The sequence below is a fragment of the Spea bombifrons genome, chromosome 8 (genome assembly GCF_027358695.1).
Source record: "Spea bombifrons isolate aSpeBom1 chromosome 8, aSpeBom1.2.pri, whole genome shotgun sequence".
Taxonomy (NCBI): domain Eukaryota; kingdom Metazoa; phylum Chordata; class Amphibia; order Anura; family Pelobatidae; genus Spea; species Spea bombifrons.
The window spans coordinates 14,740,331-14,758,152 of NC_071094.1; the positions used below are offsets into that span (position 1 = coordinate 14,740,331).

The following is a 17,822-nucleotide window of genomic DNA, read 5'->3' on the forward strand; positions in this document are numbered from 1 at the left end:
TGAGAAAGAAGAAAATCACAGCTAAACAGCAACACTGAAAAATGTTAAAAGAGCCATTGTCCCACAATATACTACGAGTAAGAAACAGTATTGTCATTAAAGGGTTAATAAAAGGAGAGAGCGGTTATGTTGCCACACTAAACCAAAGTTTTTGATTTTAGCAACGTGGATTTTTTTCAAAAATGGAGAGACTGGTAGGTGGTGTGGACATCTTTAGATGGAGTCCAGGTGAGATGGAGATATTTAAGAGATGTCCTGCTATAGGTAGCAGAACATTGCATTAAACTTGTTAACAAGAGTAAAAGAAAAAGGAAGCCACTGTGCTACTCTGCAGATGTGAGCTTTAATGAAATATAAACAGACTGAAAACGATGATGGTGACAGGAGCAAGTACAAAGTAAAGCTAAGGGAGGCAAAATGCATTATTAGATGCACCAACGCACATAGGGAGGAGAAAATTGCTGGGTTAACAGAAAAAGTGATAAAACCCTTTTTAGATATAAAAGCGAGAGAAGAAAACATAAACCATGAATAATTAACCTACAGACAAATGAAGGGACTTATAAATGAGGCTAAAAAGCTAGCTGACAGGTTAAATAACTTCCGTTCTGTTTTTACACAGGAAGATGGTGGTGAGGGACCCTTGTTAGCCAAAAGACATGGGGTGACATGTGACACAGCTGTGTTTACAGAGGAAGAAGTTCTACTTGAAGTCTCCAAAGTAAAACCAGACAAATTGGACCTCATGGGATAAACCCAAAAAGCCATTAAAATAGCAATTTAAACATGCCCTGGCAAATCCAGTAACAGATCTATTTAATCAGTCACCAATGACAGGAGTAGTTCCAGAAGACTGGACTTTGGCAACTGTAGTACCACTGTACAAAAAAGGTAGTTGGGAAGACTCGGCCAAATATAGACCAGTAAGCCTTACATTAGTAGTTGGCAAATTAATGGAAACCATCCTAAAGGATAGGATTGTTAAATATATATACTTTAGTAATGCATTTGACACTGCCCCATAGAAGACTTATAAATAAATTGCAGTCTATGAATATAGATGCCAGAATAGATGATTGGATTAGCCAATGGTTGGGTGATAGGAGGCAGAAGGTGGTAGTTAATAGTTAATCCAGAAGGATATTATTATTATCATTATTATGATTATTTATTGTTTTATGTAGCGCCAACAAATTCCATAGTGCTGTACAATGGATAGACAAGACATAACAAGTAGCATGTAACATAAATTGACTAACAGAGACAACAGGTGAGGAGGGCCCTGCTCAAACGAGCTTGCATCTAGAGGATTTTGACACATTGGAGAGGGTTCAGAGGAGAGGTACAAAAATGTTAAGTGGTTTGCAGGACAAAAATTATAAGAAAAGGTTAATATGTATAGCTTGGAGGAAAGAAGATAGAGGAGGATGCAATAGAAACATTTAAATACTTAAAGTGACTTAACAAAGTACAGGAGGCAAGCTTATTTGAAAGGAGGAGCAATGTTAGAACAAGGCCAGAGGCTTAGATATAACATAAGGAAGTTCTACCTTACTCATAAGGTAGTAGATAAATGCAACAGTCTCCCAGCAGCAGTGGTGGAGGCTACAACAGTGAGGGAATTTAAACAAGCATGGGATAGACATAAAGCTTTGCTCATTATAGGACCAGACCAAAGACTGATAGGGGTTTAAACTAGACTTGGGCACCAGGGGGCTCTTCGTGTTCGTCTTCGTGCTCGTCTTCGGGGGAAAAAAAACCTTCGTATTCCGCGAATATTCGCCCGTTCCTGTCTTCTCTTCGGGCAAATATTCGCGGACATTATTCGTGCTCGTTTAATCTTCGTTTCCTTCCCGGTTGCCTAGCAGGGGTTAATACGGGGTTAACAACACATCGGAGCAGCAGCAGCTGCCGTGAAGGAACGTGTGTGCAACTCTATTGGTCGTTTCGGCAGGGGGCTGGTCTGCCATCAACGAGTGAATTGCAGAACGCACTTCATTCGTTGATGGCAGGCCAGCCCCCTGCCGAAACGACCAATAGAGTTGCACACACGTACTGAGTTGTACTGTACACAAAATGACCTAGAGACAAATGCTCCAAGGAACTTGGCCTCTGTTTATCATACACAATCACACATCCATAGATGTTTAATAAAAGAATAGGGATTATTTTACATTTTTAAATTGATTTTGGACCACTTGTAATGCATGCCTAACATTTGCTACCTATTTACAATGGCATACTTTGCAACAACCCAACTTTTACTGGACAGGACTGGAAAAAAGCAGGACTGTCCACCAAAATCTTGGGTGTGTTGGCAGGTGTGCGGATGGAAAAATGTTGGACAAGAACTAAAAAATAGCTTAGGGTTAATGTACGGTTATGTTTAAGATTAGTAGCAGTGCACTGCTTTGGTTTATTTAAGGGTTTATTTAAATGTATTTTAAAGTTAGATTTATTATTTAGTACTTTATTATATTTATTTAATGTTTATACTAGTGCTACCTACCGAGCTATAACTACCAACGTGTATTTGCATACCTAGTTTAGCTAAATTAGATGGGACAGGACTGGAAAAAAGCAGGACTGTCCCTGAAAAAGTTGGGTCTGTTGGCAGGTATGTGGATGGAAAAATGTTATAGTATGAAGTGTGAGTTATAGCGTTAATGCTAGTGAGTGTAGAAATGAAGGCCAGGACAAATAAAAGAGGAAAGGTCCTTGTGATTTGTGCATTGTACGTGTATGTGTTATGTGTGTTATCTGTGTTGTCACTTGTCACTGTGTTATATGTGTTATGTGTGTTATGTGTTATGTCACTGTGTTATTTGTGTTATTGAGTGTGTTATGTTTGGTTGGTTGTGTATCAGAAGGAAAATAATGAAATGGAAATGGAAAAGGAAATCGAAAAGGCGAATGAGTGGGCAATTGGCCAACTCACCTGTTTCACCCCAGAGCAAAGCATCCAAACACTGTCAGTCCTAGACGTTTGGCAGCGGACTTCCAGAGCTCAGACACAAGGCCCTAGCGTAAGCTGGCCACTCCGGCAGAGGTAGCAGGCGTTGCCACACCGCAAACAGACGCAGCCAGGGGGGAGAAACTGCCCTTACCACTAGGGACATTTTGGGCATGACTCTAGCCAGGAAGCGAACTGGCAGAGAAGAGATGCTGGCACCACCAGCAGCAGCATTGAAAAATGGGAAAGGAGAATGAGTGGGCAATTGGCAACCCACTCACCTGTTTCACCCCAGGGCAAAGCACCCAAACACTGTCAGTCTTAGATGTTTGGCAGCAGACTTCCAGAGCTCAGACACTAGGCCCTAGCGTAAGCTGGCCACTCCAGCGGAGGTAGCAGGCGTTGCCACACCGCAGACAGAGGCAGCCAGGGGGGAGAAACTGCCCTTACCATTAGGGACATTTGAGGCATGACACTAGCCAGGAAGCGAACTGGCATCGAAGAGACACTGGCACCACCACCAGCAGCAGCAGCAGCAGAATTGGGAAAGGCGAATGAGTGGGCAATTGGCGACCCACTCACCTGTTTCACCCCAGGGCAAAGCACCCAAACACTGTCAGTCTTAGACGTTTGGCAGCAGACTTCCAGAGCTCAGACACTAGGCCCTAGCGTAAGCTGGCCACTCCAGCGGAGGTAGCAGGCGTTGCCACACCGCAGACAGAGGCAGCCAGGGGGGAGAAACTGCCCTTACCATTAGGGACATTTGAGGCATGACACTAGCCAGGAAGCGAACTGGCATCGAAGAGACACTGGCACCACCACCAGCAGCAGCAGAATTGGGAAAGGCGAATGAGTGGGCAATTGGCGACCCACTCACCTGTTTCACCCCAGGGCAAAGCACCCAAACACTGTCAGTCTTAGACGTTTGGCAGCAGACTTCCAGAGCTCAGACACTAGGCCCTAGCGTAAGTTGGCCACTCTGGCGGAGGTAGCAGGCGTTGCCACACCGCAGACAGAGGCAGCCAGGGGGGAGAAACTGCCCTTACCATTAGGGACATTTGAGGCATGACACTAGCCAGGAAGCGAACTGGCAGAGAAGAGACGCTGGCACCACCAGCAGCAGCAGAATTGGTAAAGGCGAATGAGTGGGCAATTGGCGACCCACTCACCTGTTCCACCCCAGAGCAAAGCATCCAAACACTTTCAGTCCTTGGCGTTTGGGAGCGGACTTCCAGAGCTCAGACACAAGGCCCTAGCGTAAGCTGGCTACATTGGCGGAGGTAGCAGGCGTTGCCACACCGCAGCAAGTGCAACCAGGGGGGAGAAACTGCCCTTACCATTAGGGACATTTGAGGCATGACACTAGCCAGGAAGCGAACTGGCAGAGAAGAGACGCTGGCACCACCAGCAGCAGCAGCAGAATTGGGAAAGGTGAATGAGTGGGCAATTGGCGACCCACTCACCTGTTCCACCCCAGAGCAAAGCATCCAAACACTGTCAGTCCTTGGCGTTTGGGAGCGGACTTCCAGAGCTCAGACACAAGGCCCTAGCGTAAGCTGGCTACATTGGCGGAGGTAGCAGGCGTTGCCACACCGCAGCAAGTGCAACCAGGGGGGAGAAACTGCCCTTACCATTAAGGACATTTGAGGCATGACACTAGCCAGGAAGCGAACTGGCATTGAAGAGACGCTGGCACCACCACCAGCATAAGCAGCAGCAGAATTGGGAAAGGCGAATGAGTGGGCAATTGACGACCCGCTCACCTGTTCCACCCCAGAGCAAAGCATCCAAACACTGTCAGTCCTTTGCGTTTGGGAGCAGATTTCCAGAGCTCAGACACAAGGCCCTAGCGTAAGCTGGCTACACCGGCGGAGGTAGCAGGCGTTGCCACACCGCAGCAAGTGCAACCAGGGGGGAGAAACTACCCTCTCCATTAGGGACATTTCAGGCATGACACTAGCCAGGAAGCGAACTGGCAGAGAAGAGACGCTGGCACCACCACCAGCAGCAGCAGCAGCAGCATTGGAAAAGGCGAATGAGTGGGCAATTGACGACCCGCTCACCTGTTTCACCCCAGGGCAAAGCATCCAAACACTGTCAGTCATTGACGTTTGGCAGCAGACTTCCAGAACTCAGACACAAGGCCCTAGCGTAAGCTGGCTACATTGGCGGAGGTAGCAGGCGTTGCCACACCGCAGCAAGTGCAACCAGGGGGGAGAAACTACCCTCTCCATTAGGGACATTTAAGGCATGACACTAGCCAGGAAGCGAACTGGCAGAGAAGAGACGCTGGCACCACCACCACCAGCAGCAGCAGCATTGGAAAAGGCGAATGAGTGGGCAATTGGCGACCCGCTCACCTGTTTCACCCCAGGGCAAAGCATCCAAAGACTGTCAGTCCTTGGCGTTTGGGAGCAGACTTACAGAACTCAGACACAAGGCCCTAGCGTAAATTGGCTACACCGGCGGAGGTAGCAGGCATTGCCACACCGCAGCAAGTGCAACCAGGGGGAGAAACTACCCTCTCCATTAGGGACATTTGAGGCATGATTTCAGCCAGGAAGCGAACTGGCAAAAGATACTGGCACCACCACCAGCAGCAGCGTTGGAAATGGAAAAAGGTGAATGAGTGGGCAATTGACGACCCGCTCACCTGTTTCACCTTAGGGCAAAGCATCCGAAGACTGTCAGTCCTTGGCGTTTGGGAGCGGACTTCCAGAACTCAGACACTAGGCCCTAGCGTAAATTGTCTACACCGGCGGAGGTAGCAGGCATTGCCACACTGCAGCAAGTGCAATCAGGGGGAGAAACTACCCTCTCCATTAGGGACATTTGAGGCATGACACTAGCCAGGAAGCGAACTGGCAGAGAAGAGACGCTGGCACCACCACCAGCAGCAGCATTGGAAAAGGTGAATGAGTGGACAACTGACGACCCGCTCACCTGTTTCACCCCTGGGCAAAGCATCCGAAGACTGTCAGTCTTTGGCGTTTGGGAGCGGACTTCCAGAACTCAGACACTAGGCCCTAGCGTAAATTGGCTACACCGGCAGAGGTAGCAGGCATTGCCACACCGCAGCAAGTGCAACCAGGGGGAGAAACTACCCTCTCCATTAGGGACATATGAGGCATGATTTCAGCCAGGAAGCGAACTGGCAAAAGATGCTGGCACCACCACCAGCAGCAGCGTTGGAAAAGGAAAAAGGTGAATGAGTGGGCAATTGACGACCCGCTCACCTGTTTCACCCCAGGGCAAAGCATGAAAGTCTATCAGTCCATGGCGTTTGGGAGCGGACTTCCAGAACTCAGACACTAGGCCCTAGCGTAAATTGGCTACACCGGCGGAGGTAGCAGACGTTGCCACACCACAAATACGTGCAACCAGGGGGAGAAACTACCTTAAACATTACAGAGAAAAAAAATTAACTTTCCAAGCTAAGAGCTGGGTAACCCAACTTGGGCAGATTGAATTTAAGGAAGGCAATCTGCTCCATCAGATGAGGTGCCATGCGTGAGCGCTATGGACTCAGTATGTTTCCAGTCATAGAAAACACGCGCTCACTTTGAACAGTGGTTGGTGGACATGATAGTAGCTGCTGCGCAACCCATGAGAGTGCAGGCCACACACTCTTCTTTTCATCCCAGTAGCTAAGAGGATCAACATTAGGCGCAGAAGGAACTTCACAGAGGTAAAGTTTGACCATTTCAGCAGCACTACTCTCCTTTCTGCTGCTAGCTCTGTCAGATGGTCCAACTATACTCCCAAGTGCCTCTTCCCAAAACGCAGCTGCTCCACTCAGCTGTGTTGTGATGCTTGTGGCACTGCTGCTGATGCTGCTGCTAGGAGTAGCAGACCACATCATCTCTTCCTCCTCCTGCACCTCTCCCTCCTCGGACAGCATTCCCATTTTACGCTGCCAGTCACGCACCTTGTTGACCAATTGATCCTTCAGCTTCCTGACTATGGCTGCTACGTCAGGATGTAGAGTGCCACCTTGAACAGCCTCACAGTTTCCAAGGAACACATCCATCTTGCTGCCTAGATGGGAGAACACTTGGATTACCTGGGCCAGACTGGCAGTGTTTGAGCTTAAATTTTCTGTGGCATCCCTGAATGGTTTAAGGACTGCCACTAGCTGGGCGATCACTGTCCAATCCTCCCTATTCAATGGAGAGGTAATCCCAATATTGTGCTCTGAGGCAAGATTATGGATTGCCCTCTGCTGCTCCAAAATCCTCTCCAGCATGTCTAACGTGGAGTTCCACCGTGTACTGACATCCTGACGTAGGCAGTGTACGGGAAGACCTGACCTCTCTTGCTCTTCCCTCAAAAGTTGGCTAGCCTTTACACTATGGTGAAAGTGCCCAGCGATCTTTCTGCAGCGGGACAGAACTACTGCTGCCACATTAGTTCCTTCTGACATTGCTGCCTTCACTACAAGATGGATGATGTGGGCTGCACAGCGCACACCAACAATATGACCATCTCGCAGCGCTTTCACCATATTGGCACCTCCGTCAGTTACCACAAAACCAACTTCAACATTGGTGCCCGCCTCTGCTCCCACCCAAAGGCTAAACATTTTCCTCATTGCATGCAGAATATTTTGGGAAGTGTGCTTTTCATCACTTCTGCATGGAGAAGGAAAGATCGGTAGCCTGCTGCTGCAGCTTCCTTAGACACACCGGGCTGCCACCAGTGTGCTGTCAAAGAAAGAAAGGCATGCTGGCCGCTAGGTGCACTCCACAAATCTGTAGTGAAATGAACAGACTGACCAGCAGCCTTGGAAAGCTCCTCTTTCACTGCTGCAACACAGGACCGATACAATGAGGGGACAATGTTCCTGCTGAAGGTGGAACGTGATGGAACTGTATATTGTGGAGCCACAGCCGCCATCAATTGTTTGAAAGGCTCCCCTTCGATCATAGAGAAGGATGCCCCTCCAACAGCAATGAACTGACCAATCAGTCGTGTTACTTTATTGGCCTGCTGTTTGGGCATTGACCTTTTGGATTGGAATGCCACAAATTGTTCAAGGGTGGGCTGGACATGCAGTGCTTCAACCTGCCTTGGTCTCTGGCTGCCAGCACTAGCTGCTGCTGCTATTGGCTCAGAAGAAGAAGCTGTTGGGGGTTTTCCATGGCCACCAGCTATGCTGCCTGCACTAAGTTTTACTTCTGCATCTTTCCCCAATAGCACAGCGTTGTGTTGAGTGCTGAGGTGATGCTTCATGCTAGCACTGGTAAAATGGCCAGACACTTTCCCTCTGCTTATTAGCTTCCCACAATGTTTGCACTTTCCATAGCGCCCTTCTTCAACATTTTCAAAGTGCTCCCAAATTGGGGCGCGCATAGCCTTGGAGTGTGCCTTGGGTGCTGCTCCTACTGCTCGGGGTGGATGAACAGAGGCAGAACTAGTGGTGGTGGGACTGGTGGTAACAGTACTGGCCATAGTGGGACTGCTAATTGCTTTAGATTTGCTAGGTTTTGCTGCTGCTGCTGCTGCTGCTGGTGGTGGTGGTGATGGTGATGATCGTAGCGGAGAAGGTGGAGGCTCAGGGGAAAATTGTGCACTAGTCATTTGGACACTGCTCCCTGTGGAATCTGATTCCTGACCACTCATCTCCTCTACTTCCTCTGGCTCATAGTCTAGCTCTTCATTAGCCAGATCGAATGGAATTCCTGCTAGGCTGGAGCTAAGACTGATATCGTCGTGAGACTCGTGACTAGTAGTAGTGCGAGCAGGAAGAATAGACTCTGCACTTGGCCTCTCAGTCTCAGGCTCCTCTGCTACCTCGCTAGGTGGAGTTCCACTATGTGTAGCCCTCTCTCTAACTGTCTTTACAAAAATTTTGTAAGGACTTGGTGGCTTGCTAGAGGTACTAGGAGGACATGGCGTGGCGGTACCAGTGGGAACAGTAGGCGCAGCACTAGTGGTGGTAGAGGCGGTAGAGGTGGGGGTGGTGGTGGTGGTTTTCCCTACAAAGGAATGAGATCGCTTTGGTTTGGGACCCCTCTGAGTCTTGCTGCTAATTTGGCTCTGCTTGGTACCTTGCATGCTGCTTGTTGATGGGGAAGATGCTGCTTGGGGCAAAAGGCACTTCTTTTTAGTCACTGGGCTGGTACTACTTGTGCTACCCTTTAACTTTGAACGTGCTTCTGGTGCTTTAGGCTTTCCGTAAAAAACCATAGAGCTTGTGGGCCTAGCCGCACTACTACTGCCTGCTTTTGGTGCCTTTCCTTTACTTGATGATCCTTCAAGCAATGCTTCCCCAAATGATAAGCGAGAGCTTGGCCTACTTGGCCGACTAGACTGACGCAAAGGCTGCATCTTAGAACTGGTGGTGGTGCTGGTGGTGGTGGTGGTAGATGGAGCTTGTCCCTCTTTAGTCCCAAAAGGAGGATCCATTTCAAATTTTGTGTTGTGTGTGTAGTGTAGTGTAGTGTAGTCTAGTGTTTAAAAAACTATAAAAAAAAAATAAAAAAAAAAAAATAAAAAAAAGGAAAAACGAATTAAAGACAAAAAAATTAGAGGAAGTTCTCTTCAGTGCTACTGCTTAAAAAGTAAAACTATGCACTACTGCACTGTGCTGTTGTGTGCAATCTGCTAAAGTGCTAAAGTTATTTAAATTATTAACTCAAGATTAACTATTTAATAACTAGCAGTATTTTATTTTTAATTTGAATTTACACGGGCCTAAGAGCTTAGCCTACTACTATGCTAGCCTAAAGCTATATTTCCTTACTATAAGTCTACCTCTAGGCAGACGCTCTCAAACCCACTAAGTTAAAGTGAGGTTAAATCAGATTCAGTATATGATTTATTAATTAATTTTAAGTTATATAATATTAATAGATTAGAAATAATTTACTTATATATTATGTATTATAGATAGAAAAATATAGATTATGAATTAGAATTTAGAATTAGAATTACTTATATTATAGATTATGAATTAGAATTTATATTGTTATATATTATTTATAATATATTATAGATTAAGATTAAAGAAGATTAGAATTATTTTAGTACTACAGCTAGTAGCTTGAAGCTTTGCTTACTACAGCTCGTCACAGTCAATTTTTCTTGAAAAGAATTAGAAATGAAATAAAATGTCACAGCAAAACAGTTAGCTTCACTGCTTGCTGCACTCACTAGCCCAACAAGTTCACTTCACTGATGGACTGAGGTGAGCAAAACACTAAGGGTACTTTTAATAAAATTGAAATAAAATGTAAAATAAATGAGAAAATCTTTGCAAAACAGTTAACGTCACTGCTTGCTGATCAAAAAAAAACACAGCACTTATGCGGCTGCACTCACTAGCCCAACAAGTTCACTTCACTGATGGACTGAGGTGAGCAAAACAAATGAAATAAAATGAAAGATTAATTAAGAAAAATTGACTTGGTCTCTTACTGTTGCTAAAACAAAGCACAAACTATAGAGCTGCAGCACCAGTACTAATAAGATTAGATGAACTATACGCTAGTAGTAATTAATTAATATGATTTATAACTTTTATTTATAGCTAATTTAATTAACTATTAAGATAAGAAAGAATTATAGAATTATTGATATTACTGATTTTAGATTAGACACTAGTAGATGTCTTGAATGTCTACAGTACACTCTACACTAGTATACTATTACTAACTATAACTGACAAATATATATATAATTTTATAATGAATTCAATTATTAATTATATGAATTAATATTACTGATTTTAAATTAGACACTAGTAGATGAATGTCTACACACTCTACACTAGTATACTATAGTATATATATATATATGACTGACAAATATATATATATATAATATTATAATGAACTGTTAAATTATAGATTCTATTAAATTATTATTTATAAATTCTATTTAATTTATTTAAGCAGGACAGGCAATAGGCACTAGTGCCACCCCAGGGCAAGTGCCACTGAGGCACTGGGTGCACTGTCAACTCAACAGCACTTACACTACAGTTGATGACAAATGAAATTAAAAAAAAATTAATCAAATTATTATTATTAATTATATTAAGTAGCACTGAAGTGAGGATGAAGTACACTGTGAGAAATGGCAGACCAAGGCTTACCAGTCTCACACAGAACAGAAAAATCTCTCTGTAACGCTCGGATGCAGCACAGCAGTGTTGCCAAAGCAGTCACAGCGAAAAATGAATGGATCTCTCAGGCAAGCTCTGGTCTTATAAAGGCGCCTTCAGAATTAAAAAAACAGCAGCACAGGCATTGGACGAGACCCTTAGCGTGACGTCACAAGAGTGAGCTGATTGGACAGACGAAATCAGCTCACTCCTGTTTGAAATTTTGGCGGCTGCGCGGCAAAAACGAAGACGATCACGAAGAATCTTCGATTCTTCGTGGTTGTGAGTCTTCGTATTCTCCTACGTTTTGCCGGCACTGTATTCTCTTCGGCGTGTCTTCGGAACAAACAAAAAAACGGCCTCTTCGTGCTCGTTTTCATGTTCGTCCGAAGACGAATGTGCAAGTCTAGTTTAAACCCCTTACATCAGGAAAAATGGGCAGACTAGATGGGTTATGTAAACTACACCACAACATGTGAAGTAGAACTCCCTTTAGAAGTAGATCTGGTAAGAATATTGGCCAAAAAAGACTCATTATTTGTTGCAAGTTTTCAACCAGCATCATAAGAAGCTCTAACAGTAAGTTTATCGTTTCAACATATACATACCTGGGTACTCCCAAGGTTTGATCTCCGCGTGAAGCACTGCTTCTCCGGGGAGTAGGACTCAAATAATGATCCGACTATGATGTATAGCCAAAAATCTCACCGCCACTAGTCATCTCAAGGAATGGGTGGGTTTTCTAAAGATCTGTCCCATGGAAGGGTGGAATTTATTATGTTTTCTTTCTTTTTGTTTGTTACCTTGAGAAAGGTTTTGTGTGTGCTCATATGATTTGATTAAGATTGGACAAAAATTAAGTCCTGTGACAGCCTGGTCATCTGTTATATATCAAAAATATAATATGATATCCAAAAGAATCATGTTTTTGTATCACATTGTCAACTTCTAATAGTTGTATGGTTTAAAATGAACATACACACACATATATATATATATACCTTAATTGCTCCTGTTGATATTTGAATCTCATGAAGTTTCCTCATTGTCCCATCTCTGTCCACAAAATAAGATGAAGCAAGATGGTGCAGAGACTCTACAGTATGATTTCCATCTCCAGTGTGTCGGTCAAGATGACTTCTATCCATGTACATTGTCAATGCCTCTTCACCTGCATAGGTCAAATTAATAGTAACATAGCATTAAAAAAACAACAAATGAAACAGTAAAAAAAAAATTGCCAGCCAGGAAGGATGGAAAGACACATGACAAAATAGATAAAGGCGACTTTATTGTGCTGTCATAAACCTATCTAGTATTATTTTATGAAATCCCTAACATTAGCACTTTCATTCATGTGTAAACACTCCAGATTATAATTTATAAGGTGTACGTACCAATTCATCAAATCCTGTTTAACCCCTTGGTGACAATTGAAGGTCCGGGCACGAGTGCAGAAAGCAATCTATGTTCACTTTCTGCACGCAAACAGTGTTGCTGTAATGTCTCGATGTCGAGGCATTCAGCAACACAGAGATTGGCATTAGGGGCCATGTCCCCAGGGCGTCAACGTCCGCCATACACTGTATGAGGGCGGACACCTGTATTAAAAGAGTTCAGGAGGTGATCAACTATCGCCTCCTAAACTTCAATGGTGTCGCTGAAATGTCTCAACAGCAAGGCATTCAGCGACACCGAACACCCACCCCAGGAAACCCTGTGATTTTGCCACTCGCAAGATGGCGGTGCCTCCTTTCAAAAAATAAAGAAGTTCAAAAGAGTTCTCGGGAGGGTCTCTCCAGAACCTCCTGAGAACTCTGGCTCCCCTTGCATGTTGAATACATGTACTACATTCAAACATGCAAGTCAATGGAGCCCAGCTTTCAAATCACAATGTGATTGGTAAATTGGTAAATTTAAAGAAAAAATATACATTAGTGGAATGGTAAAACAGTATTTTACCTAATACACAGGAATACATGTATTTTAACATTTTGATATCCATTATGCAGTCAGCATATGTTATATATAAACAGAAATTTGGAAACCCAATAGCCATTTTAAGGTTCCCCCTTAAGTCATAATGCACCTTACTTATAGATATTCCCCTCTGCCCCCCAGATATGCCACTCTACACCCCCAGAAATGCTTTATGCCCCTAGAAATGCCAATCTGCCCCTAGAAATGCCACTCTGCCCCCCCAGATATGCCACTCTGCCCCACATATGCTTTATGCCCCCTAAGACGCAACTCTGCTTGCCGCTGCTTCTATGACGGAGAAGCACCGGAGGAAGTGCTGGCAGCGGTGGTTGTCTACACGCATGGCACAGATGTCTACCGGCTGCCGGAGAGTAGGATCCAGGTCTCCTGCAGCGCAAATGCTGGTATTTTAAACATACGTTGTAATTCAGGTATGAATTCACAGTCCTGGTTTTGTTGGGTTGTTTGGGGCTAAAATCCCACACTTGAGAGGTGCACTTTTTTTAAAAAAAATTTAACATCTGGTCAGTCTGTGCCCATGTCTTATTTGGAGACATCTTTGAATCCGGCCAATTCAATTTATCCCATCAAGTCATACATTTTTGAAAACTAGATACCTCATCTGTATTTCAAATCCCAGTATTTGAACTCTTTCCATGCCAGATTAGTTTTATATTTTTTCAGACTTTTTTTTTTTTTTTTTTACACTCTATTGGAACTGGATGGTTTCTCTGGTAGTGACATAATTAGAGAATCATTTTTACACGTTACACTTTAAATAATAATAATAATAATCACATTACAATTAGCAAGCTGGGTTCCATTGACTTGAATGGTTGAATGAAGTACCTCAGGAGATTCTGGAGAAATCATTGTGGTTGTGTGTTTATTTTCAAGTGGATGCTGCCATCTTGTGAGAGGCAACATCACTCCAGTGCATCCTGAAGTGGGTTTTCACTGCAGCTGAATGCCTTGACATTAACCCTCTTAGGACCGGGTTTTTGTTACTACGTTTGCGCTAAAAGACCAGAGTAGTTTTTGTGTTTTTTGCTATTTCTTCAACAGTAAATTCTCTCTTCTCAATTAGTGCACCCACACAAATCATATATTGTTTTTTTCACCACAAGTAGGGCTTTCTTTTGAAATAATAATTATACATATAAACCATCATTGAGTATGAAAAATATCTAAAAATGTGGGGGAAATTAGGAAAAAAGGAAATATTTTCACAGTGCAAATGGAAAAAAACTCCAAAAGTGTATTTGGGTATTTGTCCTGTTTTTGGAAACACCTCATATGCCTGGTATTTTCATTTATTTTGGCACTTACAGGGTTAAATATGAATGACGCGCATCGCTGTTTATAAACAAGATTTTTTTTAAATGTGGCATCCTGGGAGATGCGCCCCAATAGCGGCCAGAAAAAGAAAAAACGCTCAACAAAAGTATATATTTTTTGGACGATGACATCCCAAAGTATTTTACTCGGGGCATTTTAACACTTTTTATTTAACCATTTTAGCGCCAGTCTGTCCTAAACATTGCAGTACAATTTCATGTTTTTCCATTTTTAACAAACCCCCTAAAACTATATATTTCCTAAAACTAGACAGCTCAGGGAATCTAGTTAGGGGCATATTGGCCTGTCCCATGCAACTGATTCCACAACGGCACCTTCCAAATTTAGTCTGACAAAAAAGAAAACATTTTTCACATCCACTTTGCGGATTATTTTTCTGAGTAGATGTGTGAAAAATAGGTCTTGATTTGTGTTCAGTAACACCCCCTGAGTACAGCGATACCCCACATGCATAGATAAGTTATGTTTCTCAGACATTGTGGAGTCAAAACTGGAAAGTGCGCATTTCAATTTTTAAAAGTTTTAAAATGAACGACTCGAAATGATCCAATTCACTTTACTGATCCGAACTTCCAATCACTAGTTAGAATAACAGACTGGAAGCTTTAAAGGAGGGGGGTGCTTGAAATCATTGTTCTTCCTCTATTAACCATGGTTACCTGCAAAGAAACAGATGCTGTAATCAATGCTTTGCACAAAAAGGGCTTCACAGGTAAGGATATTGCCATAAGATTGCGCATAAATCAACCATCTATCGGGCCATCAAGAACTTCAAGGAGAGAGGTTCAATTGTGAAGAATGTGTCAGGGTGACCAAGAAAGTCCAGCAAATGCCTGGACCTTCTCCTAAAGTTGATTCAACTGCGGGATCGGGGCGCCACCAGTGCAGAGCTTGCTCAGGAATGGCAGCAGGCAGGTGTGAGTGCATCTGCATGCACAGTGAGGGGAAGACTGTTGGTGGATGGCCTGGTGTCAGCAAAGAAGCCATTTCTCTCCAGGAAAAACATCAGGGACAGACTGATATTCTGCAAAAGGTACAGGAATTGGACTGCTGAGGACTGGGGTAAAGTAATTTTCTCTGATGAATTCCCTTTTCGATTGTTTTGGGCATCTGGAAAAAAAGCTTATCCGGAGAAGAAAAGGTGAGCGCTACCATCAGTCCTGTGTCATGCCAACAGTAAAGCATTCTGAGACCATTTATGTGTGTGTGTGGTTGCTTCTCAGCCAAGGGAGTGGGCTCACTCACAATTTTGCCTAAGAACACAGCCATGAATAAAGAATGAGAATGGTACCAACACATCATTCAAAAGCAGCTTCTCCCAATCATCCAAGAACAGTTTGGTGACGAACAATGCCTTTCCCAGCATGATGGAGCACCTTGTCATAAGGCAAAAATGATAACTAAGTTGCTTGGGGTACAAAAGATCAAAATTTTGGGTCTATGGAAAGGAAACTCTCCAGACCTTATTCCCACTGAGAACTTGTGGCCAATCCTCAAGAGGCAAGTGGACAAACAAAACCCCACACATTCTTACAAACTCTAAGCAGTGATTATGCAAGAATGGGCTGCCATCAGTCAGGATGTGGCCCAGAAGTTAATTGACTAGCATGCCAGGGTGGATTGCAGAGGTCTTGAAAAAGAAGGATCAACACTGCAAATATTGAGTCTTTGCATAAACTTAATGTAATTGTCAAAAGAAGCCTGACACTTAGGAAATGCTTGTAATCATACTTTCGATATTTGTAATCATACTTTAGTATACCATAGTAACGTCTGACACAAATATCTAAGGACACTGAAGAAGCAAACTTTACGAATACCAATACTTGCGTCATTCTTAAAACTTCTGGCCACGTATTTTCTTTACCACAGTGCGGATATGCATTGGTCATGTGTGTCTTTCTGCTGTTTGCATACACAAACATGTTTGTTTATGGAGATGACATGTCTTTGATTTTATACACCTGTTATCAATGAGATATCTACATACTTTTGGTCATATAGTGCAGTTTTACATACATTCACATATTTACACCTTTCTAATGACAGTGGGCACATAACTAACCTTGGAGTTTCAAACAAGTTTGTGTAATGAAAAGGGATCATATTTTGTCAAATAAGCAAATAAAAAAATGGAGAAAGATTTTAGTTTATAATTTTTGACTAAATATAATAATTGTGCACTAGAGAACTGCTGTGCAATTTTCAAAAGAGACAATGTTTTGGTAAAACACATACCGACTCATACCCAATTACCGTATTTGCTCAATTATAAGAGAAGGTTTTTTTTACAATAGAGTTCTGACTACAAGACTAAGATCCAGATCCCCTGCAGCACTGCAGGGGACCTGGATCCTCCACTCTAGCAGCCTCTTTCTCTGGGGGGGCCCGGCAGAAGTACCGGCCAGCAGCAGCGGAGGTTGTCTATGCACATCGCGCAGAAGTTCACCGGCTGCCAGAGAGGAGGATCCCCAGCAGTGCTGCAGGAGACCTGGATCCTCCTCTCTGGCAGTGTCACGATCAATATGCGAGCTGGTAAGCGAAAGGGTTCCTAATCGCAAAAAAACAATCCACACGGGAGAAAATCCAGGCGAGGTACAATAGGGCACGAGTGGAGGCAGAGTTGAAATACAAGCAAGGGTAAAAGGCAGCCAGCAAGTGGTCAATAGTCAGTTAGCGAGAATAGGGTCTGGTACACAAGGGGTCAAAATACAGAGAACGCTTCAGTATAGGAATCAAACTTCAACTGATACTTCAGCAAAGGATACTGGGACTGAAGGGTCTAAATACGTTCAAATTTGGCGCCAAAATGATGTCAGCATTTGAAACGTGTTGGTATGGCAACGGTGGAGCGTGTCCTACGTTCCACTTGATTCTACCGGCAGCTAGAGAGAGACGCATCTCCCTGGCAACGGAGCGAGTAGCTGGAGAGGCCCTGCTTGCTGCCGTGTCAGTAAGCCGGGAAGGAGCAGAGACGACATGAGGCTGCGTTTCAGCATGGGAACGATGGCGGGGATAAGTACTTGATTTATGACAGGCAGCCAGTGAACGTCTGTGCGATGCGCGCAATCTCCAGTACTCAGTCATAGAACCCCCGGTGGAAGTCCCTTGTGGATGCCGAGTCCCGGCGGCCCCCGCTTGACCGCAGGGAGTCTGGAGCACGGGGGACAAGTCTACGGATGCATCGGTAAGCCGGGGGATATAGGGGAGTATAAGGCATATCTGGGGGGCAGAGTGATAAATAGGGGGGTATAAGTCATATAGGGCCATATAGGGGGGGCAAAGTGGCATATCTTTGCATAACTGGGGGGCAGGTTGGCAAATAAAAATAAAAACAGAAAATGCATTTTCTCATAGTTTTTATAAAATATGAAAAAATAGTGAATTAATATTTATTAATAAAACTTTTTTTCCTATAGGGTA

The 17,822-nt window shown here is 43.9% G+C and overlaps 1 protein-coding gene across 1 annotated transcript in view; it reads right to left on the reverse strand.

The window, feature by feature from the left end:
• BRINP1 (BMP/retinoic acid inducible neural specific 1) overlaps positions 1-17,822 on the reverse strand; it is a 287,987-nt gene that overhangs the window by 103,384 nt on the left and 166,781 nt on the right. Inside the window, exon 4 of the mRNA XM_053473899.1 lies at positions 12,062-12,231. Coding sequence (XP_053329874.1) covers positions 12,062-12,231 — 170 coding nt within the window. The remainder of the gene's footprint in view (positions 1-12,061; positions 12,232-17,822) is intronic.